This window comes from Rousettus aegyptiacus, unplaced genomic scaffold, assembly GCF_014176215.1.
Source record: "Rousettus aegyptiacus isolate mRouAeg1 unplaced genomic scaffold, mRouAeg1.p scaffold_m13_p_16, whole genome shotgun sequence".
Classification (NCBI taxonomy): domain Eukaryota; kingdom Metazoa; phylum Chordata; class Mammalia; order Chiroptera; family Pteropodidae; genus Rousettus; species Rousettus aegyptiacus.
This window is the reverse complement of record NW_023416291.1, coordinates 33,473,201-33,500,211: the sequence shown is the minus strand read 5'-3', so window position 1 is coordinate 33,500,211 and position 27,011 is coordinate 33,473,201. Positions and strand designations below refer to the sequence as shown.

Genomic DNA, 27,011 nt, shown 5'->3' with positions numbered 1-27,011 from the left:
AAGTCCATGATGAAAAAACGTAGAAAGTTTAAGTAAACAATCAGTAACAGTGCTGAGATATAACAGAGCCTGAGGCAAAAGGAAAAATCTGTAATAGGAATTACCTTAAAAAGTTTTTACAATAGTTAAGAAGTTGACAGTCCTGGATAGATCCCGGATGGGCAAGGTTTATCCAGGGCCTTAGGACTGTCTCCCTCCTCTCCAGGTCCCCCATCTGCCTTTTTACCCATATGAAAAGCATTAGGTGGTGCCCTCTGGTTTGTAGCATACTATTGCCCGTGGCGATCAGCTTTGGCAAATGATTACTTAGGCCCTACTATGTGCCAGGACCCTTTGTGGGCATTGCAAACATCTCAGGACCAGCAAAGACAGGTTTTATGCCCTGGTGGCGCTCACAGGGTAGGGGAGACAATACACAGATCAGCAAAACCAGGCACTTGGGTAGGTGAGGCAAGCTGCCTGGCTGGGCAGGGGGCCTCTGGGAGGAGGTGGCACTGAGCTCTGGTCTCAGTGACAAGCAGCTGCTAGGGGTGGTACCCCCCAGGTGTGGGCAAAGGGCTTCACCGGTTTGCTGATATTTCATGTCAAGCTGATGTGTCCTTCCTTACTGTATTATTTTTTAAGGCCTTTTCCAGGCCCCAAATATTTCATTACCTTTTTAAAGGAGCCTCACTCAAGGACTGCAGGGAAGGGTGTTTGGGCAGACAGGAACATGCCAAAAACCACATGTTGAGCATCGTAGTGCCAGGTGCCTGCTTGCCTGTAGCATCATCTCCCTTCATCACAACCCCGGGAGGAAGGCACTACCATTACTCTCATCATAGAGGAATACAATGGGGCTGAGTGCCCAAACCCCCTGCTAAAGAGAAATTTCAAGCGCTTGTGGATCGGCCAGGAGGGAGTGGAAGAGAGGAAGAGTTGGTGGAGGACGTGCAATGAGGGCAGGGAGATGATTGGGCCAATGGTGTAGGGTCAAGTGAGCCTAGGGGAAGGCTTTTGGCTTCTGCCCTGAGGGAGGCACATGCCCCGACTGGGCATTCATGGGCAACCTCTGGCTGCTGCCTGTTGGGGTCCGGTGTGGGATGGCTATCCAGCCAGAGGTGATGGGGACCTGGACCAGGGTGAAGACTAAGTGGACAAAGGGCAGTGGTCAGACTGAAGAGCCATTTTGGAGGCACCTGCCCATGCGGAAGGTGAGATGTGGTGGAAGGGGACTTGGAGAAATAAGCCTAAGACTAAGAGGCAGGTGGGAACTGTGACGGAAGTGCTCCAGGTAGTGGGGCAGCATGTGCCCTGAGCACAGGAGTTGCCCAGAGGGCAGAGGGCAAAGCACGGGTGTCACAGGCCTAGCCACCAACACTTACCAGGTCCCGCCCCCCACCTCCACAACCCAAAGAGAAGAGCTGTGCCAACAGCCCTTGTGAGGCCCTGCAGAGCATCTGAAATCTTTTATTGGAAGATCACTGCCGTTTACCATATAGAAGACTAGACAGCAGACGAAAAGTGGAACCAGAGCCCACATTAACTGGAGCAGGCCCCTCAGCTGGGACCCTCCCCCCTCCCCTGTGGACCAGGCTGGCGACCTCTGTCCCTCCCTGTACCCCTGGGCCTTTGGCATGATGCTGATGGGGTCGCTGTAGGCAGTGAAGCCCCTTGACTCAAAGCAAGACTTAGATGAATGCTGGAGGGTGGGGCCTAGGGGGCAGTCCCCTGGGCTGGGGGGAAGCAGCAAAAGTAGAAGAAGCCAGGAGCTGGGGCAATGGCATCTATTTTCATTTTCTGAAAAGGGGTGCACAGAAGCCTGCAGGCAGGCAGGCGGTGGCTGGGGTGAGTCACGCGCTGACATCCTTGTCCTCGCCTGGCTTGACAGCTTCCAGCAAGGGGTCCCCAGGGCCCGCCTCCTCCCCCTCCTTGGCTTCACTGGACTTGGAGTTGGGAACCCAGAGGCCGGAGTCGATGCAGCGCTGCATGTGGTACTTCGCATCCTGCAGGGAGAAGTGGGGGGCGCGTGAGGCTGGACTGTCACCTCCTGGTGATCTGCTTGTCCCCTGTGCAACCTCAAGCCCATTTAGTTTATTCTAGATCATAGCTGTCAAGTATGTCAAATGCAGCCAATGCAGGTGAGGGATGGAACTTTTAATTTCCCTTAACTTTAAGTCAGATTTAAATAATGCAGGTCTGAAGGGTCAGCAAACGTTTCCGTAAAGGACCAGAGTCAATACTTTCGGTTTGCAGGCTGCATGGCCTTTGTCACAACTACTCAACCCATTACCCCTCAACTATATGGGTGGTTATAGCACAAAGTCAGTCACAGACAATGTGAAAATAAAAGAGCACAGCTTCAGCATATCAAAGACAGGCATTGAACCTGAGAGCTGGAGTTTAAGACCCTTGGTCTAGATGCTCATTCCTCAAAGAACTTTCTAGAAACCCCAGAACAGATCCTGTGACTGGATCCATCTTACAGATGAGGAAACCAATATGGCCGACCAGAAGAAACAGGGTCAAGCTCTATTAAGACTCAAAGTCCTCATCTCCCAGTGCCATTACTGCTCCTAGTAACAATGACAGCCGTTTCACCAGCATCTGCCTCGCACCCAGTCCTCCCCATGCACTGGCCAGTTACTACTGAGAGAGAAACTGCTGTGGAGGGATAACTGAGGCTGGGAAGACCCCCCTCCCTGGGTCGCTGAGTCGCTGGCAAAGATGGGGTCAGCAGGGTGCACTGGATGTGCTCATAAACGACTTTTGATGACAGTGACACTCAATCTAGATGCCAGGCACACAGTAGGTGCTCAATAAATATGAGCATGTGATATGAAAGCCTGGCTGCCTCATGTGCCAGCCAAACAGTGATCTGACCTCCCTTACTCCTCCCAGAAGCCCAGGAGACCCTTCAGGGTGCAGGACTGAGGGACCAGGCCACTCAGCCTGGCTTGTGGGTGGGCCTGAGGCACGGCTACTCACGGTGGGGTCCATCTTGCTGATGGCATCTTGAAGCATCTGCACATCCTTCACATCAAAGCATTTCTGGAGTTCCTATAGGGGTAGAGGGCCGAGGGTCAGGGCCTGGGTCCCCAGGACCTAGGGGGGCCTGCCGCTGCCTGGAAGTGGGGCTCCGCACCTCAGGGAGGGACTCGTAGACCTCCACGGGGTCCAAGCCACCGGGGCCAAGCCGCTTCCGGCGCTCCTCCTCCTCATACTCCTTCATAGCCTTCTCGATGCGCAGCTTGGCACGGCCTCGCACACGCTCCTTGAAGGCCTCCAGCTCATCATTGAAGCCCTCCATGTACTGACGGTCGGCTGTCTGTGGGTAGTGAGAGACAGGAGAGGTTCACCGGGCAAGGCTGGGGGGACTCAGTATCATCCTGCTGCTGGTCCTCAGAGATGCCCTGGGGCTCAGGCCTCTCCTCTGCACCACCTAGTCTCTGTCCCTCAGCTCCATTTTGCCTCCCATCAGGCAGATCTCAGAAATATCGCAGGTTCGGGTCCAGATCACCACAACAAAGCCAATATCACGGTCAAGCGAGTCACATGAATGTTTGGTTCCTAAATGCATCGAAAAGTTACTTTTATCTATATTGTAACATGTTAGGTGTGCAATAGTGTTATGTCTAAAAAAAGTACATACCTTAATTAAAAGATACTTTATTGTTAAAAAATGCTAACAATCATCTCAGCCTTGGGCCAGTTGTCATCTTTTTACTGGTAGAGGGTCTTGCCCTAGTATCACCAAAGATCACCGATCACAGATCACCATAAATATAGTAGTAATGAAAAAGTCTGAAATATTGAAAGAATTACCAAAAGTGACAAAGAGACATAAAGTGAGCAAATGCTGTTGGAAAAATGGCGCTGATAGACCTGCTCAGCACACGGTTGCCACAAATGTTCAATTTGTAAAAAAACACAGTATCTGTGAAGTGCAACAAAGTGAAGCACAGTAAAATGAGTGCCCCCTGACCTGCAGACCCCGACACCCCCTTCCTCAATGTCTTCACATGGGGACTTTCATAGGCATCTCGAACTCAACACAGCTACACCCAGGCTCTGGATCAAGGCCCCCATTCCGCCTTGCCCTGTCTCCCCAGCTTAGCATGGGGAGCTCTGTCCTTCTAGGTGCTCAGGGCAAGAAACCTGGGATGCCCTTGACTCTGTCCCTCAGCAGTTTTCAACATCTGTCCGGGAGCAGCCCAGCTCTCATCTCCATGGCTCCGCCCTCCCTTGATTTGGTAGGTTCTGATCGCAAGGGTCTGAGTCCCAGTGGACATGTGTTCATGTGTTCGCATGTTCATGTGTTCACCTCCCCCTCCCCCATGGACCTCAGGCTGGTTCCCGGAGGACCACCCACCACCCCGCCCACACAGCTCAGGGCCCCTACCTTGATCTTTGTGAAGAACTGCCGGAAGCAGGCGCGGGGGTCCACCTTCAGGCTCTTGGCCAGCTCCAAGATGAACTGCATGACGATTGTCTGGTGGGCCACCTGCTCCATGAGAGCACATTTCTGCAGAGGGAGAAGAGGCACAGTGTCACCAGTGGCAGCTGCAAAATAGAGTCCTTCCTAGTCCCAGGGCAGGTTGTACTCACCTCCTCCACCTCTAGGTCAATACACCAGATGACCAGGTAGTTGGCTGTCTCCTCGCACACCAGGTGGACGTTGTCTGACAGGTACTTCTGACTGTCATCCCAGCGGCGGAGCATGCCTACAAGGAGTTGACAAGGCGCTGGAAAGGCCCAGAAGCAGAGCCAGTCCCCTTTGCACAACACCCCACCCTCAGCCTGCACCCAACTTACCAAAGTGCTTGATCTGTTTCTCATACTTCTCCACAAACGTCTTGTGTTTCTGCTCCCTCACCTCCTCTGACTCCTCCTCCGCCTGCTCGGGCTTGGTATTGACCATGCTCTGTGGTGAGGTAAGAGGGGGAGTGGGCTGGGGCAAGGCCGTGGAGTGCCTTGAACATGGCCGTGTGGGCTGCGGCCGCAGCGCCCATCCCATCCATGGTGGAGGCGGTGATGGCGCTGTGAACATCAATGTGGCGGGAGCGTGGGTGTGGCACATGTGGCCTCGGACTAGGGCCTTTGGGCAGATCAGAGGGGGACCGATGGGGTGCTTCTTTCGCCCGGCCCCCTACACCTGTTCCCTCTGCCTCCCACCTTCACACCTGTCCCTCCCTGACCTGTGCAGTCCTCTCCCTCCTCCCCAACCTGCCACTGGCCACCGAGCCCATGATGGTGGAGTCCCCACCAGCCGCCACACACCTTGCTGAAGCCATCTTTGCTGAGCGTGTCCACGTTCCACGGCATGCTCTTCTCCTTTTTGCGCATCTCCTCCAGCTTCTGCTCCCAGTTCCGCTCCTCTCTGCGCAGCTGCTGTGCCTCAGCTTGTAGCCGCTCCAGCTCCACCTTGCTGCTCTCACCCTCAGCCACCTCTAACTCCTTCAGTTTCCGCTGGCACTCGGCCACCTTGCGCTTACACTCACGGCAGCCCCTGTCCAGTTCCTCCTTCTCCTTCTGGAACTGCTCCATGCGCTCCACCCGGGCCTGTGGGCAGAGTTGGTCCGCCACTCAGGGGAACAGTCTACCCCTTGACCCCAGCCCCACCCCAGCCCAAGGCTCCCAGGGCACTGCAAGGAATATGTGCACCAACCTGTGTCCTGGACACCCAGCTTCTACCCTCATCCCCACAGGCACCTGCGTGCACTCGAGTCAGGCCAGGTCTCTCTGTGCTCAAAAGCCTCTGTGGCATCCACCTCACTCAGAGCAAAAGCTCAAGTCCTTCCCATGGCCCACCGGACCCTGGATGATCTACCCTGCACCTCTGTGTCCTCACCTCCTCCTGGCTGCCTCAGCTTTTCTTGAACCCACTTCAAACCTCAGGGCCTTTGCACTGGATGTTCCCACAGCCTGGAATGCTCTCCCCAGATCCCCCCATAGCTTCCTCCCTCACATCCTTACTGTCTTGGCTTAAATGTCACAAACATCGCCTTAGAGATGAAGCCTCTTCCTTGACCACCCTACTGAAGATCAGGACCTCCCCTTACTCTTATCCTCCTTTATTTCCTCCTCAGTACTTGTCACCTGCTAATATCCAGTGACAATTATTTAGCATGTTTTGGGCACTGTCCCTCTCCAAGGATATTGGCTCCAGAGAGGTGGGGATGGATCTGTTCGCTGTGTCACACTCACACTTGCACACAGTAGGGGCTCAGGAAACACTTGTTGGATATAGAAAGAGAAGCTTCGCTTCCCCGCCAGGGTCTCAGGCTCCCCCTCTTCCTTGAAGTGTCTCTTGGTGACGCTCGGGCACCACTCCCCAAATCCACCTCTGTCTTGGAATCTTGCAGGTATCTCCAACTCCATGCCCAAAACTGACCTTACCATTTTACCCCCCAAAACCTGGTCTCCTGTCATATTTTCCCTTAACAAAGCCACCTGCCCCACCTCCTGTCCCCAGCTGAGGCCTGCTCACTGGACCTGCCCTGCCCTCCTGTTCTGCCACCCAGTCCTGATGGTTTTCACTTCTAGATGGTTCTCCAATTCGTTCCACTGAAAGTCTTAAGCCTGGATCACTGCCAAGGCTCCTGAGCTGTCTTCAGGCTAGTATGCCCTCCTGAGCCCAAGCTCGGTGCCCACCAGCTTCCTGCCCCCCTACCCTAAATGTTACACCCCAGACATCTGCTTCCACTGCATCCAAAGCTTGGTGATGGTGCCCATCTCATTGCCAACTTTGCTCAGTCCCCTCTATCAAATTGCTTGGCCCTGTTCGCCCTCCAGCCCACATGCTGGGCCCCTCCATTATCTCCCCTGGTTCTTGGCAGTGCCTGTTCAATTCGGAGCTACTAACTAAACTCTGAGAGGTGCCACTGACATTAACTGCTGCCCCCTCCACCCAATCCAGGCTCAGAAGGTGCCAGAAGAGTCGAAACATACACATCTGACTGCGGCTTTTCCTATTGCCCCATTCTGGAGTTTCTGGGTTCAGATGAGACCTGTGACCCCTACTCCAGGCTGCCCAGCTGGCACCATGGCACTATGGGGAGTTGGGTCCTGCCCTCCCAACTCTGGGTCCTGGGCAGATGCTGGCCTTTGCAGGTCTCCAAATGTACCAGCTCTCTCCTGCCTCTTGGCCTCGGCACATGCTGTTCCTTCCACCTAGACCTCTCTTCCCCTTACTCCACCTGCTTTGCCCCCAAGTCTTAGTACCCCGGCTCCAGCATCACTGAGTCCCAAAGGCCTCTCCGTGATCATCAGATGACATGATGAGATGCTGGAGGACAGCCTCAGGGTCCTAGACCAGGGGTCACATTCCAGTCACTGCATACTGCCTGGGTGCCTGTGGGCTGATCCCCTAACCTCTCGTAACTTTGGTTTCCTCATCTGTCAAATGCAGACAGCAATGCTGACCTCACAGGGTTGCACTGGGAGAAGCAAAAATTACATATTAAAGCAGATGGTCCAGGGCTGTGGACGCCCAGAGAACACCAGCCGCACACTGGCTATGGTCATTACTGTCTGTCTGCAGGGATGATCTCTCTCTGGGGCAATACTCTGGGGCTCAAGCAAGAAACTGTACTTCAAGTGCTTAGTTTGACTTCTGGCCCAGAGTAAATGTTCCTTAACTGACAGTGATTGTAATTGCATCATCACATGCACCCAGCCCTGGTGACATGTCCTTGGCCAAGTCACTTAAATCTATCCCTGCCTTGGTTTTCCCTTCTGTGAAATGAGGCCTCACAGGGTTGCTATGAGGACTAAATGAAATACTCCACAGCAATGGCTTGCAACACAGCACTATTTTACTGTTAATCACCACTGCTATGGCTGCTGCCACAAGAACGGCCTAACTCAGTTCTGTGCCGTATTTGAGGCTGTATCTCCAGGTTCTAGTACAGGGCCAGGCAAACACAGTGGGCAAGAGTTAAGAGACTCAGACCCTTCTCTGGTATCCCATAGGGCTGACACAATTAATCCTGAACCTCACTTTTTCCCATGTGGATGGGGGTCAAAAAGGCCCTCACCTCATGGCGGGGTAAGGAAAACAGCTCTGGGCTTTGCAACCTCCCTTTCTCCACAGGGCCTGTACTGCCTGGGAGCCTTCCTGCTACCTTGCAAGGGGCTCTCTAGAGTTGGCATCATAGCTGGCCTCCGGTGGGAGCAGGAAATTACAACCTTTCTGGTTTCTGCTGGGCGGCCACCAAGTTCTTCCTGGTGCCCTCTGAGCGGCCACCAGGGAGGCAGAAGCTAAATAAAGCCTCCCTGCGTGCCCCACCTGGGTTTTACGCCTCCAGGAGGGGCTATAGCAGGCTGGACTGGGCCCTCAGGTATCACTGCCCTCTTGCCTTACAGATAGGGAAACCGAGGCTCATGGAATCTTGATGCGACACAGCTACTGAAAAAGCCACGAGAAACCAGTGGTGGTTGAGCAAGAAAGCCGAGGAGCTGGGGCTGAGAAGACCCACTTGTCCCCTCCTGGAACCTTTGGAATTTTTAATTTTTACCGAGAGTGAACTACCTAAATTATAACGTTTATAGTGGCTAAAGTTTACAGAGAGCTTATTACATGCCAGGTGCTGTCCCAAAAGCATTATGCACATTAAATAAGGTGACCTTATCTAATGTGTAAGTGGAAGGTCCCAGACGGGACTAGGGGGCACCACAAAGCCTATCCTGAGAGTCTAGACTCCGAAGAAAGTACACTAGGGGTCAAATGGGAGTTTCATGCAGAAACTCAGGGTCTCGGCAGTTCTGGGGTCCTGGAGGTGAATCGAGGAACCCTGGGCGATATTAAAAGTCCAGACTGTGGAGTGGGGATCCCAGGTGTCAAAGGCGGGGTCCCTAGCAATGTAAGGGGTCAGAACTTTTCATAGAAGTCTCGGGGGGGAGGGGCTGGGCGCGCGCGCTCTACCTGGTGCCGCCAGCGGAAGAGACTGGCTGTATCGATGTTGGGGTGCGTCTCGTCTTCATCGTCAGACACCTCGATGTGGTCCCACACACTGTAGTCCACCATCTTGCTTCTGTGGCCCACTCCGCTCTGGCTCTGAAAGCGGCGGCAGCTGGCAGCGTTGGAGTCCCAGCCCGCGGAGCCCCGCCCCTTCCGTTTCCGTCGGATGCGCAGACCCTGCTTGCGCGTGACGTCACATCCCTAGCAACCGTGGCGGCGGCACTAGCTACCGGACTCTTACAGGCCCTTGTGAGCGTGTTCCCGCCCCCCGGACTCCCGCCGAGACCCCACCTCATCCCGCGCGGGATACCCGCTAGGCACCTCCTGGAGGTATACGAACAGGCGCTCCAACCTCGGGCCCGCTGCCCGCAGTGGGAGTTTGCAGCGGCCGCAGGTTGGAGCAGTTGGCGAGACTGAGGAAGAGGATTGTCCCCTTAGCCACGCCGCAGTGACATCAGCCCGAACCCACTGCAGGGGCGGGGCCTCTGGAGGAGACCCGCCCACTGCTCCTTGTGAATTGGGACCTAACCCTACGCTAGGCACGGGTGTGTGAACTGAGAGAACCTTCCCAGTACGAGTGGTACAGGACCCTGCCCCGGGAGGGTCTTAGTGGAGGAGAGATATGGCCCTGCCCTGGGAGGTCAGAGGTGGTGGCGACGAGGCCCTGCCTTGGGGGATTTTATTTTCCCTGCTCGGACCACAGCTTTCTTGTCCTGCTCCATATTCTACCACTCCTGAGCTAGGATCCTCGCACATACCCACGCTGGAAACACCCGGATACCCCAAAGGTTCTCGAGCTCCCGTCCGCGGCATCCTTCCGTGCAGCCGCTGGGTGTCGCTAATGTCTAGCCAGCGGCCAGTGCTCCCGGCCCCGCGCTGGATGGTGATGGAGGGTGGACCATAGAAGTGCGGATGGGAGTTTTCCTCCTAGTGGTATTCCAGGACCGCTCATAGCCCCTCCCCTTTCTTCTCGTGACCCCTTCATCGGCCAGGATCTAAGAACTCCATTATTCTGAGTTTAGGCGACGATCCAGCCACACACTTGTAAATCCCAACCCACGTTTTGATACCAGGATAAAAGGACGTGTTGCAGCCTAGGGCCAGGATTCTCTCAGATTAAAGAGCGCTCCATAGGGGGCAGGTGGGTTGGGAGGAGCTTCAGCCACTCAGGCAAGGGGCACCCCTTTCCAGACTCGCCCAGAGGGATTGTTTGGAGGGAGGAGGTTGGAGAGAATGGAATAAAGGTCTCCTGATGGGGGCATTCCTCGGCCCGGGGAGGGGGTGGGAACACCCAGACATATGTGTCCGCCCGCAGCCGCCCCTCCTCCTCGGGCTAGATTCAAACCTGCGAGTGGGCGGGCGGGGGCGGGAAAATCCCCTCGTCCTTTCCCCATCTCCCTCCAGGCCAGGCAGTTCAGCATCTCAGCGGCCGTCACGGCCCGGGCACACGCACCCACGAACCCATACCCCAACGGGTCTCACAATCGCGCACACATACATACACACAGCAGCAGCAAACAAAGGGTCTGGACACCCTGTCCCCTTTCGCCACACCCCCTCCGGAGAGGGCGGGGCATTCCCTCCCCAGGTCCCCTACGAGGTAAGTTTATGTCTGCGAGCTGCGGTGGGGAGAAGGACCCGGTGCCCCGGAGGGAGGGGACCAGGACGAAGGGGTTCCCCCGCTCCCCAAGAATGCCATCCCCCGGGACGCCCTTCGAGGGCTTCAGGCCTGCCTCCCGGCTAGGGGATGTGTGCAGAGGACCCCGGATGCTGGGGATTCCGTGGTAGACGCAGCGGGGGAGGGGTGTCTCTCTCTGGCTTCCGAAACTGGAGCTGTCCGGCCCCAGTTAAACGGAATCCGAGGAGCCCCAGCTCTCAGAATAGGAGACAGGGCACTGGAAGCTCTCCCAACAGCGCTAAACCTTTTCAAATCTCCTGTCAGCACAGCTTCCCCAACTCTAGAGTTAGAGACCCTTGAGTTGATTTGTACTGTCCTTTGGTCTCTCCCCTCTACCCCATCAGCACATTACCTGCTGTGTCTCTGAAATCTGTGAGGCTGGGGTGGGGGCGGAGTTTGGGGGACTGGGAATGCTCCTCTGGACTATCCAAACTTTCTTTGCTGCCTCTTCACAGCTACACACCCTCATCTGCAGTGAGACCGAGCAAACGGCTTTGCCTTCCTGAGCCTCAATTTCTCCATCTGCAAAGTGGGGAATGACACACTCAGGCTTCCGTGACACTCATGCATGCAAGCCTACCTTCATTCCATCACTTATTTCTTAGCTCATTTCATACCTATTTCCCAAGTGCGTACTATGTGCCAGGGCACTATAGCCAGGCCATGGGGCTGCAGCAACCAAAATGAGCCGAGTCCTTGCTCCACTGATCCTCCAGACAGGTAAGGGAGCAAGGTCAGACCGTGAAGACAAAAATTCCATTAGGTGTAGAGAGTGACTTGTGGGGTGGGGGTGGGAGGCGCTGCTGGAGATTAAATAAGATTTCTGGTTTGTATTTGCTTTCCATGTGCACTTCAACTCCATGAGGGCAGGGCCAGGTCCAGATCAGTGCTTTGGTACACCGTAGGTGCTCAATAAATGTTGAATGAATTAAAGAGGGAATTAGATTAAGAGTATTTCCATAGCACTTTAGAGCAGGAAGGAGGCTTATCCACCTAGCCTCCCATTTTACAAATGAGGTGAGTGATTCCCTAAGACCCAGAGAAGGAAAAGATCCTGTTGAACGTGATACAGGAAATTGATGAGGTGTCATCATTTCCATAAAAGTGAGGATGGCTAAAAGAATGGTTAACGTCTGAGAAAGGAAGAGAGTAGTGAACAGGCTTGGGCCCAGGAATCCACAATACCCAGGCAGCACCCACCTTTCTCCTCATACCACAGACATAATCCTGCATCATCCATTCAACAAGTATTCAGTGCCTACTATACGCTGGGTGCTGGAGACACAGTAGTGATCATAACAAAATTCCCTGTTCCCATGGAGCTGACATTATTGAGGAAACCAAAAGAAACAGCATACACAAATACGTACCAGCAAATTGTGATTAGGACTGTGAAGGAAATAGAAAAATGAGGATCCACTTCAGGTTGGGTATCCAGGAAGACCGTCTGGAGGAGCTGAATTATTCTTTAAACATCACACACACACACACACCACACAAATCCAGACAAATGTAATCATGCTAACACTCCATACTGAGAATCTAAATAATGTACCTGAGGCCATATAGCTAGCCAGTGACTGACCAGAGCTTTGAAGCCAAAGTTGGCATTTCTAACCACTGTAAAAAAACTACTTCCTGTTGCATCCACATGCACATACCCCCCCCCACACACACACACTCACACTCAAATCAGTCATACAGAGGTACATCCAACCTTATGCCAACATGGACTAATGTGGTGTCGCCCTGTCACACATACTTCTGCAGGTACAGTATGATCTCAACTATACAAATTCAGACTCCTACAAAGTTCCACATGTCCATTTGCACATGCACAGCTGTGTACAAAGTCCCATGCATACACACATACATGTACTCACAAGCACATGGCCTCTGACAATTTTTCCTAACCCTGCTTTAGTGACAGCCACGGAGCTTGTCAGGCCTGGATGCTCAGGGCCAAGGTGTGGACAAGGCCTTTATCCTCACTCCCTTCCCTCTTGTTGGCCACCTGTCCCCATATCCTCCTGAGGGAGGATGTCAGGCTAGGTGAAACCAGTGCTCTTCTTGTCCAGTCAGGCCAGGCATTCCTAGGCTGGGCCTGCAGCTGATTGTGCTTCAAGCTGGGTAAGAAAAAGGCCTCTTTCAACCTGAGCCTGGTGCCAGCTGCTCAGAGCAGCCTACTCTGCCAGCTGAACCCTCTTCCTCGACAGCCTGCTGCCCAGAGGAGGGGAAGGCAGGCTTAGAGGCTGATGCCCTGTCTCTCATGCCCAGATTTCTGCCAGGACTGATTTCTGCAACTGTGCATGAGTGTCAGGACAGTGATGATGTGTGTCTTCACCTCTCTTCCCTGGCCTGTGGGGCTCCTCTGGCTGTCCACTCCTCCATTCCTTCATTCCACAAGTTCTTAAATACCTACCATGGGCTGTTCCAGACACTGATGGAATAGCCAGGACCGGCTACAAAATTTGCAGAGCCCAGGACAAGATAAAAATGAAGGGTCCCTGTTCCAAATTACGAAGAATTTCAAGATGATGACAGCAGCACATTAAACCTAAGCTTGGAGCCCTGTGGGACTGCACAATTTACATGTCCATAAACTTGGCCCTTGATACATCTAGAACAAGCCATAAAAATCCCCTGCCATTGTGGAACTAAGGGTTTAGGGAGAAAAGAAACATAAATATATGCTATGTCATGGGTGATGAGAGCCAAGAAGAAAAAGCTATAAGTGAAGGGCAGAGAGTGATGGGATTGGGCAAGGCATCTATGTCAGGGAAGGATCTAGAAGGAGATAACTTAGAGACCAGAAGGAAGTGAGGGAGTTAAGCGGATTTATTCATTCAAGAGCTATTTGTTGAACACCTACTGTATGCCAGCATTGTCCTAGCAGGGGACAAACCAAACCAACATCCTGACCTATGTCCTAATCAAAGGTCGGGCAATAGCTAATAAAAATAGGAGGTAAATTCTATATCTTGTTAGAATGTTATAAGTCTAAAACAAAATGAAAGTAGAGTCAGGGAAATTGAGAAAGTGGAAGGAGCACAGAATACGTGTTTCTCTGGGTAGAGGGAAAAGCAAGTGCAAAGGCCCTGAGGTATGAATGTGCTCAAAGTGTTTAAGGAACAGCAAGGAGGCCAGTAGGGCAAGAGGGAGAATGGGAGGAAGTGATGTCTCCTTGAATGTTTTGCTTTCTTCCATGTCTGTCTATAGCTCCATGTGAGTCAACAACAATGGTAATAATTGTTATTACTGGGATAGTGGCTACTGTTTTGTGAGCACCTATGAACCAGGCACTGTGCTCAGAATCTTAAACGCACTACTTCGCTTCATCTTCACAATAATGTCCTCAGGTAGGTATATTATCCCCATTTTCCAGACAAGGAAACTGAGGCTCGGAAAGGCTGGGTGACTTGCCCAAGGGTATACATGCGTGGCAGAGCCAGGATTTGAATGCAGGCCTGTCGGTGTAGTTCTGGAACCTGAGCATGGCCCTTGCTACATGGCCCTTTCTCTGCTTGTCTGAGTATATGTATTGTCTACACACGGAGAGATAGGGTGCCTCTCTCTCCTTGTGTGTCTGATTCATTCAATACTCATTGACACTATATGTGGGAGACCATGGTGAGTACCATCAGTACCATGGTGAGTTTTATCTAATAAGGAATACAGATAATTACAACCCAGAATGATGAGTGCTTTAATGGTGGCAGAATAGGCAGCAGTGGAAGTCCAGACTGGCTGAGAAGCAAGGAATACTTTTAAGCTTGCTTTATACATTCATCAATTTATTCAACAACTGTCTGTTGCAGGCTTGCCTGGTGCTAAGCACTAGGTCAGTGAGATAATGTTTATTCATTCCTACTAGTTGACATTGAACTGAAGTGCTAGCTTGTGCAATAAGGCAAGAAAAATAAGAGCCACAGTAGGGGGTAAAGTAGCTAATCCATAGTACACCTGCTAAGAACTTTATAAAGAAATTACATAGTATGTTATGAGATGATAATGCTATGGAAAAATAGAGCAGAATAAGGGGGATCAGCAGTCCCTGAGGGGCTAGCAACTTAAAACAGAGATGCAATAGAGCGAACCACTGGGAGAAACACCTGAAAAGTGATATATGAGCAAAGACTTGATGGATTTCTCGTTAAACGATAAGGGGCCTTAAATAAGGCCCCTTATCGTTTAACGAGAAAAGGTTCCCAAGCAGCAAGAACAGCAAGTGCAAAGGCCCTAAGGCTGGACTGTGCCTGGTGTGTCCAGAAGCAGATAAGAGGCCAGTGTGGGGTGAGCCAGGGGTAAAGTGAGAGGACATCAGGATAGAAAGGTGACTAGGCACATGTGCTGGACTGTTGTTGACTGTTCCTCTGAATGAGGTGAGAGCTATGCAGGACACTGAGCACAGGAAGGACATGAGCTCTCTTGGGTTCTTTCTAACAGGTTCCCATAGGCTCAGATTTTAGTAGCATTTATTAAGTACTTACTGAGCGCCAGACACTATTCTGCGAGAATTCAATATGGTCTGATCTCATTTCATTCTCATATGGACCCCATAGAAGTTATTATTTCATTTTGCAGAAGACAAACTGAAGAGTTTGTCACTGAGCCACAGCCACATAGCTATAATTTGCAGCGCCTGGGTGAGAAGGTGAAGTGAGCCAGACTTCCCCTCCCCTAAGCTTTTAGACAAGGATCGCCGGCAGCAGAGCGCACTCAGCATCCGGAGCTGCGTCTGTGTTCCTGTCTATTTCTATTTCCACGCGTCCCTGTCTGTCTCCGCGTCCCCCATCTGCGCCCAAGCCGCCGTCTTTCTGCGCCCAGCCCCCGCATATCAGAGCTATTTCGGGTTTGGCTTAAAAGCCAACAGCTCGGAGGAGACGCTTCCTGCGGCCCCCCTGCTCGGACCACGCGCCACACGCGGCAGGCTCTGGGAGCTCCCGGTCTTCTCTCCACAGGATCCCCAACCTGGGGTTAGCCCCTGCGGGAGGAAGTTTGGGGGGTGCTAGGGCGACCCCACCCGCGAGGCTCCGGGTCCCCCAGTGGCCAGCCCAGGCACTGACGCTGTCGGGAGCCCAGCTATGCGTCAACTGTTGCTTTGGTAACGGGCGGCGACGTCACAGACAGGCAATGCGTCAGCAGCGTGCTGACATCACTCTTTGAGAGAGGCAATTGACCAGGGGCGGGGACGGATTCCAGGCCCCGCCGGCAGGGGGAGCCCCAGGACACTAATGGTGGATGCCTTTGGCTTGATCCTGCAGGAGGTGCTGGCCTGAGCCAACATGGTCCCCGCAACCTTCACAGCACGCTAGGCTGGCAGAATGAAGAGGAGTCGCAGTGTTCTGTCAGTGGATGGGACTGGGGAAGAGGTGCAAGGGGCGGGGCCCGGGCTGGGGGCGGGGCTTGGGCCATGTAGAAGGCAGGCTCCGTCTAGTGACAATGGCTGTTCTGTTCACTAAGTGGCCGCGTGGAGTCGTCTCCTCGTGCCTCAGTTTGCTTCTTTGAGTCCATTACTTTCCTGCCGCCAGGATTAAGAGATCCTCAGCCCAGGAGTTGGAGGCAGGGTTTCTCAAGGGGCTTCCGAAGTCGGGAAAGGATTGTAGGCGGAGCTGCCAGTGAGGTCCTGAGGGTTTCAGATGTGATAGGGGGCCACCGACATTAAGACCAACAGGGAGCTTCTTAGACTTGGAGGATGGGAAGAGACCCTGAAAAGGTGATGTGTTTAGAGGGATCTCATATATGAGACAGAGTGTACAGGCATGAGGGCCCAGAGCCCCAGGGTTGGGACATGAGGGAGCCCTACAAAAATTATGACTGAGAAGGAGCATCCCTCAAATATAAGGAGTGGGAAGACACCCTCTGTGGGAGGGAGCAGCGAGTGGCTCGGACTTGAGAGGGGTCATAAAGAGCCCATACCCCCATCAGCCTCTCTTAAATGGCTAAGGAGTGTCATTACTGGGGAAGGGGCTCATAGCTGTCTGGCCAGGCTGCACACTCATCCTGCCTTTTTCTCGTTAGAGGCCAGGGGAGACCCCCTGAAGCCAGCCATGCCAACATGCTGGGGACGGAGCTCCGACGCCCTCACCGTCGCCTCTCCACTGGTCCAGGCCTGGGCTGGATGGACCCTGAACCCTCGGATGCTGGGGTCCTTCTGCTGCCGCAGCCCACCACATTGCCACTTCTCATCCCTCCGAGGATTTCCATCACCAGAGCTGACAGGTAGGCAAGAGGGGGAATGAGGCTGGGAGATGGGGTGGAGGAACAGGGCCAGCTGGGCTAGCTCCACCAGCCCTTTCTGTGCTCCAGACTCCCTGTGTTTTGTAAAACCAGCTGAAACTTCTCTGGGAGCCTGGTGGGTCAGGCTGTGACATCCCTCCCCTAAGGTGCCCCTTGCAGCCTCTACAAACCCCTTCTTCAATTTTGCAGCTGTCTGAATCAGTAAGTGGCAGAGGTGTGGAAAAGAGTTTCAGCTTCCCAGCCCCAAATGGTGCCCCCATGTTCAGAGAGCTGCTCCAGGCTAGGGAGCAAGCATCTGATCTGCTGTGTGCCTTAATTTCCCCTCCTGGGAGGATTATATTTCTTCCAGGACATAAAGGGGAGGGTGAGATTTTGGAGGAGGTCTGGACTGGCATTTTTCTTTCTCCTGGGGAGATGTGAGAGATATCTGTGAGCCTTTATATAGCACTTTCTTGCTATTTCTCATCAGGGTCTTCCCAAGGCACTCCAACCCCCATCTCGGCCCAAAGATGTGTTCAAAAGTCAGACAGCTGAGATAGTCGTGGCTGCTGGACCACCTCTGCCCCCACTGCCCTCCCTAGGTCACTGTTCTCTGAAGCCTCTGATTTATCCACCCCCTCATCTACTCAGTTGGAGGGCTCCAGGGTCTCTGCTTGGGTCATGGTACAATGATGATTCATTAACAAGTAGGGAGAGGAAGTGATTGTCATTCCCACCTCTGGCAGGCTAATGTAACCCGACGCCCCCCCAAAACAAACAAACAAACACACAAACAAACAAACTCCTCTAGCCTCTGTAACTTCAGGTCCAGCCTGATCCATCCTAGCCTCAGGCCACAGCTCCAACTACCAGCCTGGCCTACTGCCTTGTGCCCTCCTTCTTCTGGAACCTCCCTGTGCCAGATACCCACCCCTCACCCCCTCACATTCCTTGTTGCCTATCCAGAGTACTGACTGATGCCACAGTCCCCATACCCCAAGACTGGCCCAGTCCAGAACCCTCAGTTGATCTAGGGAGGATTAGCAGCCCTTGCCAAATACTCTAGAAGCCAGGATGAGTGTGTACTTTGGGGAGGGTCCCTGAGAGAAGTGGGGGCACGCTTCTGTCCTCTGAGATACCCTGCGGCTGCTGATGGGAGGCTGGTTCTTGCTCCACGTTCTCCCACGCCTGGAGCCCCCTCTGGCGGAGAGAAAAGCGGCTGTGGGGGCTGGAGACGGGATTTTTTTTTTTTTTTTTTTTTTTTATAAGAACAGGGCGGGGAGGCGGAGTGGGGATTGAGGGGTAGGCGGTGGCAGACTACTCGGCCTACCCTGGGAGGACCGGACTGGGGAGCAGGGGGGCGAGGGCCTGCATCTGCGGATGCATACCCGACTGGGTTAGCGTTTGAGAGCTTGGGCCAGGAGGGTAGAGCTCCCCCTGCCCAGTCACTACCAGGGTTCTGCCCAGGCCAGGGCCAGGGCCCGGGCTGGGGCGGGGGGAGCCGGGGGGGGGGGAGGGGGTAGGGGAAGCGCAGAGAGGGAGTCCTCGAATCCGCTCACTCTGCTTGCTCGCTCGCTAGCACGGCGCTGGGGGAGGCGGGAGCGTGAGTCACGGCTACTCCCGATTTAGGTGCTGAAAGGGGGGCTCTGCCAGCGGGGGCAGCGAGAAGGAGGCGCGGCTGTTTACTTGCCTGTAAAGGGCACAGGGGTGCGTCCGGCGGCTTCAGGGGACCTGCCTCAGCTTACCTCCTGCAGAAGTGTTTTAGAAGAGGAAGCGAAGCATAGAGCTGTGGGCCAGCAGCCAGGGTATCAGCTATGGGTATCCTCCTGGAGCCACAGAGGAACCAAAGAAACGCATTAGAAACACTCCAAGGTGGCCCCAGGCCAACCACACACACACCAACACGCATGGACTCCTTCAGACACGACAAACAAGGAGGCTGAGTCGCGTGCACCACTCAGCAAGCACCGGCAGACCACGGTGCGCACCCAAAGGCATCAGAGCACATGCACAGCGCCCAGGCCAGTGGAACAGACCCTGAAGAAGCACATACTTCCCTATCAGGCAGCACACGTGCGCACAAATCCTTCACCCACAGACACACGTACAGCGAAACCCAGAGAAACAGGCAGACCGCGGCAGCCAACCACGTGCGCACACACACTTCCAGGACACCAAAAACACATACAGCCCTCGGAAGGAGCCACGTGCACGCATACCGTGCCCCAGGCACACACCATCACCATCCTCCGACCTACCGACAGGAGAACTCCCGCACATCACCGCTGCCCGCCGCAGGGACGGCGTCCATGGCACCAGGACCACTTCCCACACGTTCCCGCTGGCCTAGGGTAGCAGCGAGGACACGCCAGCACCCGGCTCCGCCCCCGCCATGATGGAAGGACTGACTGACACACGGGCAACCAGTCGGGTGTCGTCTTCTAGATCGGATTAACCGTTTAACTCCTTTGTGCCCGTGCGCATCGCTGCTAGACCGGGCACTCTGGAGAGAGTAGCGTTCCGGCGCCCCCTCCCCGCCAGGAGCAGGTCTCTGCGTGGGCGGGAAGGGCCCCCCCCATCCTTAGGTGGCTGCCCCCCACTAGCCGGGACCGAGAAGGAGCGGGGCGGCGCTGACAGCCGCGGCGGGCGTGGGGCGGGGAGGGGCGGGACGGGGCGGGGGAGCGAGTGCTGGCTCCGAACTGGGCTCCAAGCGCGGAGAGCGCTGCCGGGCACCGAGCAGAGCATCAGGCACCGGCAGGAAGCCTCCGCGCCCGGCCCGGGGGCAATCGGCCTGTACCGCCCCCGGGTCTATCCGCGGGGCGCCATGGCCCCACCGAGGCCGGGCGCATCCGCGGAGCCTCAGGCGTGGAGACTCCCGCGCAGCTGAGTAGGGTGCAGTTTGGACCCCCTGGGGTGCAGGTGGGGACCGGCGCCATGGAGCCCCCGACCGCCCCCTCGGAGAGGAGCCTGTCTCTGTCTCTGCCCGGGCCACGAGAGGGCCAGGCTACCCTGAAGCCGCCCCCCCAGCACCTGTGGCGGCAGCCGCGGACCCCCATCCGTATCCAGCAGCGCGGTTACTCTGACAGCGCGGAGCGCGTGGAGCCCGAGCGCCAGCCACACCGGCCCATAGAGCGCGCCGATGCTGTGGACACCGGCGACCGGCCCGGCTTGCGCACGTCCCGCATGTCCTGGCCCTCGTCTTTCCACGGCACCGGCACCGGCACCGGCAGCGGCGGCGCGGGTGGAGGCTGCTGCAGGCGGTAAGACTTAAGGCAGCCGACGCGCGCGGAGCGGATAGGCGCGCAGGGAGGATGCAACTCGCCCCGCTGACTGCAGGGGGCGCTGTAATGAGGGTGGGTTCGGTGAGACTGGCGGCGGTGAGGGCTGGGGGTAGTTCTACTGCGGGGGCATCGGGACTTCTGCACCTGGTGATGCACTGTACCTGAGCCTTCCTACTGAAGTTGATCTTGGTATTGACTTAAGGGGTGCCATGATGCATGTGGTTTTAACGGGTCGAGGGCTGCAGCTTTAGGGGTCTACATCCTTAGTTGGTGACAGTACAGGACAGTGGCTAGGCTGGGTACCACTTCAAGGGACTTTCCGGGAAGCACTGTATTGAAAGCTAGATTCGCTGTGTTTGGGAATGTTCTAGGGGGAGCTCTGTGTTGGGGGTAGGGAGATGCCTACTAGGATCAGTGTTTCCTTCAGGCTGAGGCTCTCAGGAGGCTTCCAGGAGGTAGAAGACTGCATGAGAATGGGGGCGAGCATTCACGGACTCATCCTGCAGCAGATAGGATCAGAAATCCAGAGAAGGCCTCTTTGGGGAGCATTGTTTTGGGGGCCTTGTGCTGGGTGGAGCCCCTTTCTTAGGGCAGGAGATTTAAGGTTCAGTAGCTGCACAGTATCAGTACAGGATGAAGAAGTCCCTGCCTCCCCCGGTGACAGTGTTTGCGAGGGGCTGTTTGGGCTGGCCCTGACTATTTTCTCACTGGCCTCAGTTCACTCTAGCTGTTGGGGTATGACCAGCTGTGGTTGCCTTGGCTGTGTGCTCTGCCTGGGCTTTTGAGGTCCTGCGATTGTAACATGGGGGACTGTATATGTTTCAGGGAGAGTGACTGTGGCAGTGGGAAAGTGTATGCTCCTAGGATGGTGATTTTGTGACTGTGTGCTTTTGGGACAATAGTCATGACAGTGACTGTGTGTGCTACCAGAATACTGTGACAATGTGGCTGTATGTGCTCCCAGGATGCTGTGATTGTGCCATTGACTGTATGTGTTGTTGGGATGCCATGATTGTGACAGAGTGACTGTTTATGCTCTCAGGATAGTGATTATGACAGTGAATGTGTGTGCTCCTAGGACAGTGATTGTGACAGTAACTGTAAGTGTTGCTGGGTGATCATTATAGTGATTGTGTATGATACTGGGACAATGATTATGACAGTGTGCATTCCTGGGATGTAGTGATGGTACCACTGTGATGTGTACCTTCCCAGGACAATGTGATTGTGTCAGCAGTACTATCTGTTCTCCCTAGGATACTGAGATTGAGACGCTGTGATGTGCTCTCAGCTGCCTATATGTCCTGTGCCTGGGAGTCAGTACTCTGACTTTTGGGGTGTGTTCTTCTGTGCCTGGTGTGCTGGCCTCTAACCACCTGGTGCTCCAGTGGTGCTAGAGGTCTGACTGTGTATGCTCTGGTGATGTGACTGACAGCTTTTGACTGTGTGCTTTGCCTGGCTCCCATGGATACCCCTCTGCTTGAGATATCACTAAGACAGATTTGGGCCTCTCACTCCTGGAGTTCCCAAGGGAGGCTTCTCTAGACTGTGACCCTAATGCGCCAGCTCTGGGCCCCTCCAGCAGGTACCATAACCCTCTACCTCCATTTGGGGTACACCCAGCCCCAACACCCTTTCCCCCACCAGGAAGCCTGCTATTTCCCAGAGGGAACTGGAGAGAAGCTGAAGGAAAACAAATTGGGATCAACAGGAAATGCCAAGACCAAGGGCAATGTGCCAAGTCACTGTTCTGAGAGATCAGAGAGGGGGTGATATGCAATAAGAACTGGGCTCAGTTCCCTGTTGAGGCCCCCAGATACTCCCCTTAGCCTGGTCTCTGGGGTGCTGACTCTCAGGGTACAGTGGCTGAGTGGTGATAATCATCATTATCTTAGTGGCATTCATCTCCTAAATGGCTCACTCTCAGGCTCCGAGGGACAAAGTCCCTTCTCACCCAAGCTCTCACCACCAGGAAATGGCAGAGCTGACTTCCCAAAACAAGTCTGATACCTGTGCCTCCTGGCACAAGTGTCATGTCTTCTCTGAGCCTCAGTTTCCTCATCTGTAAAACGGAGCTGTTGTCAGCCCTACCTTGTGGGTTTGAGAGTTCTGTGATATTGGGGATGTGTGTAAAGGACTTAACACAGTAAGTGCTCAGTAGCTTAGTCACTCACAGATCTGGATTCAGGAAAGGAGGCGGAGCCTACACAGACCCTGTTCCTCAGGATGGGAAGGAAAAAACAGGAACCTCAACCACGTCCCCTCAGGGGTTCAGGTTTCTGTTTCACTGTGGCTTATGTCGCCTCCAGGGGCTGTGGTGGGAGGGAGGGCATTGGTGCCAGAGTGCTCCCCCTGCTCCCAGGCAGAAGAAAGGGGGAACTGAGAGGCTTCTAATGGGAACCTCACTTTTTAGAATGGGCATTCTGCCAGCCCAGTTCTCCATCAGGGGGTTCTACCAGTACACACACAGGGGGTTCCAGCACTTCCCACGTTGGAGTTTATGCAGCCACAATAAAGGGAGTCCAGAGAGCTCTCCAGACTTGAGTCACAGAAATTCCCAGAGAGAGGGCACTGCCCCCCATTCGAGAAGGCATCCACAGCCCCCTTCTGGACCTGGGGATGTATGAGCCTGCGCTCCTGGCGCCCTGCGGGGCTGAGTCACGGCACCACCACGATTTGTCAAGAGGCAGATGGAGCATAAGGAAGAGAAGGACTTTGATGGTGAGGTGGGGGGGGGCGCTTGCCTTAACTGAGAGCGGGGCCAACGTTTCGACTCCACCTCTCCCGCCTCACTTTGGACCCCCAAACTCTCCCCAGCCTGACTGGGATATCTCTAGCTGGTGTTCTCTGTCCCCACTTAAGTCCTCTCCTCCCCTTTTCTCTGGCCCTCCCTTCTTCCTTGCCTTCTCCCTTGTCTCCGCGCGCCCCCTTCTGGGCGACGAAAAAGGCACAGGTTGAGGGTGCGCTCCGAGTCTGGTCTTGCCTCCTGGACTCGACCCCAAGCAAAGCAAAGTCGCCGCCGCTGCCACCACCACGGCGCCTAGTATTATTATTTCATGCTTATTGAACGCTCCGGAATGCGGGCGCCAGGCCGGCCGCCCGCAGGCTGCGGGTGAGTTCTGCGCCTTCCCCAGGTAGGTTGGGGGACCAGGCCGCCACCCCCATCCTCTATCCGCCATTCAAACGCGGTGGAGACGGCACCTGGCAGATGGAGAGGAACTCTGCAGAAAAGTTGCGGACTCGGAGTTGCCATCTGGCCTCCACGGGCTTGCCCATGCCAGGGCCTCCCAACACCAACCTGCGTTTTAACTCATAACATCTTTAGCTGTCCATTTCTGCTGAGGAAACAGAGACGAAGTGGTTTGCCCGAGGTCTCAGAATTGGGGTTAAAAACCAGGTCTCCTTGGCTTTAGACCAGTGGATGAGATTTAAGTTGTGCCTCTGACTGCTAACTCTCTGTGTGACTTGGGGCCATCGATCAGGCCTCCCTGTGCCTCAGTTTCCTCATTAGTAAACCGAGCTGAATAAGATCTGCCCACCCCAGGGCTGTGGTAAGGCTGAGACGGCTGACATCAGAACTGGGCAGCCCAGGAGCTGGTATTTTGAGAACTATACTTCCTCAAAATGACTCCAACGGAGAGGAGGGGGCCATCCCTTACACCACAAACCCAGGCCCTGGCTGTTGGGGGTGCCCCCTTAAACCAGTAACATACTGACTGCAAGCTCCTCAGAGTTGCAGGACACTGGAGTTTTGGGCCTGGAGGAACCACAGATGCAGGGCGAAGACAGTTTTGGGGGACATCTGAGCCCACTATTTTCACTCCTGAGTAAGCTCAAATCCAGTCTGTGCCCTTGACTTACTGTGTGACTTTGGGAAAGAAGTTCACCATCTGAGCATCAGTTTCCTCATCTTTAACAGGACCATTCATTCCACATTGATTGAGCATCTTCGGGCTGTGACTAAAGATATGAGATAGACCCAGTCTCTGCCTTTTGGAATTCTCAGACTAGTGGGTGAGGAAGAAATAGCAAGTAAAGGATATGGTCATTCCAGATGGTGACAAATGGGACATGAAGAAAAGAGGAACCCCGGGGACAAGGAAGGCCTCTCTGAGGAGGTGACATTGAGCAGAGACCTAAAAGAAGTGAGAGGATGGTATTTGGGTGTCTGAGGGATGAGAGTGACAAGCAGAGGGACTAGCCAGCGTAAAGGTCCTGAGGTAGGATTGTGTCTGATATGTTGGAGGAAAAGTAGGGGGGCAAGTATGGCAGGACATAGTGAACAAAGTAAGTGGAAGGAAATAAGGCAGGGAGATAATGGGGTAGCTTGTGTAAGGCCTCATAGGTTGAGGTCAGGGTTAACTTTAGGCCTCAGTTTACATCTGACTGCATAGGACTAGACAAAGGTCACCAGACTAGAAGAAAGCTGAACTGTGAAGAGCCTAGTGGTTCAAATCCCAGTTTCTGCAGCCAGACAACTGGATTTATAATCTAGATCTGCTTGTTTGGGGCTGAGTCACCCTGGCAGAGTCACTTCCCTTCTCTGGACTTCAGCTTTCCCATCTCTGAAATGGGCCTATAAGAACCTGATTCCCAAAGTCTGTTGTGCAGGATCAGCAAAACAATGCAGGGGAAGCCTGTGGGTGGGTCAATGTGAATGTCCTTCCTTTCTGTTTGTACTTGGACCAAAGGGTCCTGGTGGCCAGTGCATAGGTCTTAGTGGGTTTAGAGCAGGAGTTCTCACCCAGGGCAATTCTGTAGCCTCCCCCACCTTCTCCCCGCTGCCAGAGGACATGCAGCAATGGCTGGAGACATTTTAGTTGTCACGATCGAGGGGTAGAGGCCAGGGATTCTGCTACTGCTACAAGCACACAGGGTACCTACCCCCACTCCTTCCCTGTCCAGGACAAAGGATTATCAGGTACCAAGTATCAGTAGTGACCAGGCTGAGAAACTGTGTATTCCCAATAAGGGGACAAAATTTGGTTCTTGGGGTGGATGTGTGAAACAAATTTTATTTTATATACAAAGCCCCAATATGCACACAGTACATAAACAAATATACAGTATATCTGTGATATTAACATTTCACAGAGGAGGTGTTCGGGCGGGGGGCGGTAGGAATGCGTAAAAAGTCTACTCCTTAGGGAAGCAATAATGAAATACAGGGTGACAAACACTGGTCTAGAGCCTGAATCAGCCACTCATTGGCTGTGTAACTTTGAGCAGGTCGTGTCTCTCTGAGACTCAGTTTTTCCATCTGTAAAATGGGAACAATAGTATCACTTTGCAGGTGTTTTGTGAGGGTTAAATGAGCTTATAGCTAGAGGTGCTGAATCCCAGCATTCTGAAGGTTCAGTGCAATCACCATCATTATCATCTATATTCTCTGGCTAGGACAGTGGTTGGCATGTTATAAATGCTCCATAAATATTTTATCAAATAATAATAATAATTGTAACTAACATTCAGTGAGTGCTTGCTATGTCGACATTTTTCTGAGACTTTTATATGTCCATCCATGAAGTGCATAGTATTATACCCATTTTACAGGTGGGAAAACAGGCTCAGTGAAAAGAAGTGACTGGCCCAAGGTCAAATGACTGAGTGCCAGAAGCCAGAGTCAAGTCTGGGCCATTTGATTCTGGGCCCCAGGACAGCAGAGCCAACAAATAAAAAGGTATTCACAGAGGCAAGGCCCTAAAATAGAGATTTGCCTGGTTTTTCTTATTTAAAACAAATTTCTCCCCCTTCCTGAACCCCTACAGGCAGGTTGGAGTAGGGTCTGGAATTATAATCAGTTGGCTTACTTTGTTTAAGGGTCTTCACCTCTCTGAGTCTCAGTTTCCTCATCTGTGAAAGGGTATAATGTTTTCCACAGAGTCAGTGGTTTGGCATGCAGAGCCACCATTGGGGTCTCAGAAAATCCCCATGCCTGTGTACTACTGTGCCTGCGTGGGAGTCAGCACTGAGGAGAGGTTGGGTTCTTGGGGTCATCTTATGAACTGCGGGGGCTCCAATTCTAAGAGGTGCTTCAGAGATTCTAAGGAATATCTTTAAGAGTTATAAGACATGTCTCAGAAGCTGTGGGGGACCATTCTGGAGGGGTCACCAAAGACTGTGGGTGCATGTTGGATTCTGAAGGTGCCCCTGAGGTTATGTTGGGGAGTTCTCTGCATTTGCAGGATGCTGTGGAGATGCTCAAGGCTTGGAGAATATCTGAGGGACAGCGAAAACATTCCTGGGTCTGTGAGGGATCCTAGGATTTTGGGGGCCCTCATGCTGATGTCTGTGAGAATGTTTATGGCTGTGGGGGATTCTAATGGTACTCTGGAGGTCTCTGCATGACTCAGGGATGGCGAGGTGCCCTAGGGCAAGGGTCCCCAACCCTCAGGCCATGGACCTGTATTGGTTCATGGCCTGTTAGGAACCTGGCTGCACAGGAGGTGAGCAGCGGGTGAGCGAGTGACGCTTCATCTGTATTTGCAGCCGCTCCCCAGCACTAGCATCACCACTTTGCTCTGTTCCACCTCAGATCATCAGGCATTAGATTCTCATAGGAGGATCAGCCCATGGTGCCTAAAAGTTGGGGACCTCTGCTCTAGAGGATTTGGGCAACATCTGAGGAATCGTAGTGGAGGTCCTGAGATCTGCAGGGGTTTCTCGTGTTTCTCAGAGCACCTTTGGAATTTGTAGCTGCATCCTAGGGGTGCCCATGCATTCTTGGGGTGCCCCCGAGGTTTGTAGGGGTGTCAGAAACAATGAGGACACTACTAGAGGACATCTTGGGAGCTATTGGAGTGTCCTAAAGTCTGTGAGGGCCCATGGATTTCAGGGATACCTTGGGTTGTGTGGGGGCATCTCAGGGGTTATGGAGACGTCTGAAGGGGTT

The 27,011-nt window shown here is 53.7% G+C and overlaps 2 protein-coding genes across 4 annotated transcripts in view; one reads left to right on the top strand and one right to left on the bottom strand.

Moving 5' to 3' along the window:
• Positions 1 to 1,751: 1,751 nt before the first annotated feature.
• Positions 1,752 to 18,545, bottom strand: CDC37 (cell division cycle 37, HSP90 cochaperone). Its single transcript, XM_016153588.2, has 9 exons — positions 18,529 to 18,545; positions 8,906 to 9,037; positions 5,260 to 5,541; positions 4,795 to 4,903; positions 4,588 to 4,703; positions 4,382 to 4,504; positions 3,125 to 3,307; positions 2,968 to 3,039; positions 1,752 to 1,985 (listed from the first exon to the last, which is right to left on the bottom strand). Exons 2-9 carry the CDS (start codon positions 9,005 to 9,007, stop codon positions 1,833 to 1,835), a joined length of 1,140 nt encoding a protein of 379 aa, XP_016009074.2. The 5' UTR covers positions 9,008 to 9,037; positions 18,529 to 18,545; the 3' UTR covers positions 1,752 to 1,832.
• Positions 15,944 to 27,011, top strand: part of PDE4A (phosphodiesterase 4A) — a 37,414-nt gene continuing 26,346 nt past the window's right edge. The window contains exons 1-3 of one of the 3 annotated variants that reach the window (XM_016153484.2): positions 15,944 to 15,991; positions 16,286 to 16,296; positions 16,653 to 16,841. In XM_016153484.2, coding sequence (XP_016008970.2) covers positions 15,944 to 15,991; positions 16,286 to 16,296; positions 16,653 to 16,841 — 248 coding nt within the window. Of the gene's footprint in view, positions 15,992 to 16,285; positions 16,297 to 16,652; positions 16,842 to 19,561; positions 20,099 to 27,011 lie in introns of those variants that run through there. The other 2 variants (XM_016153478.2, XM_036233724.1) reach the window with 2 other exon arrangements.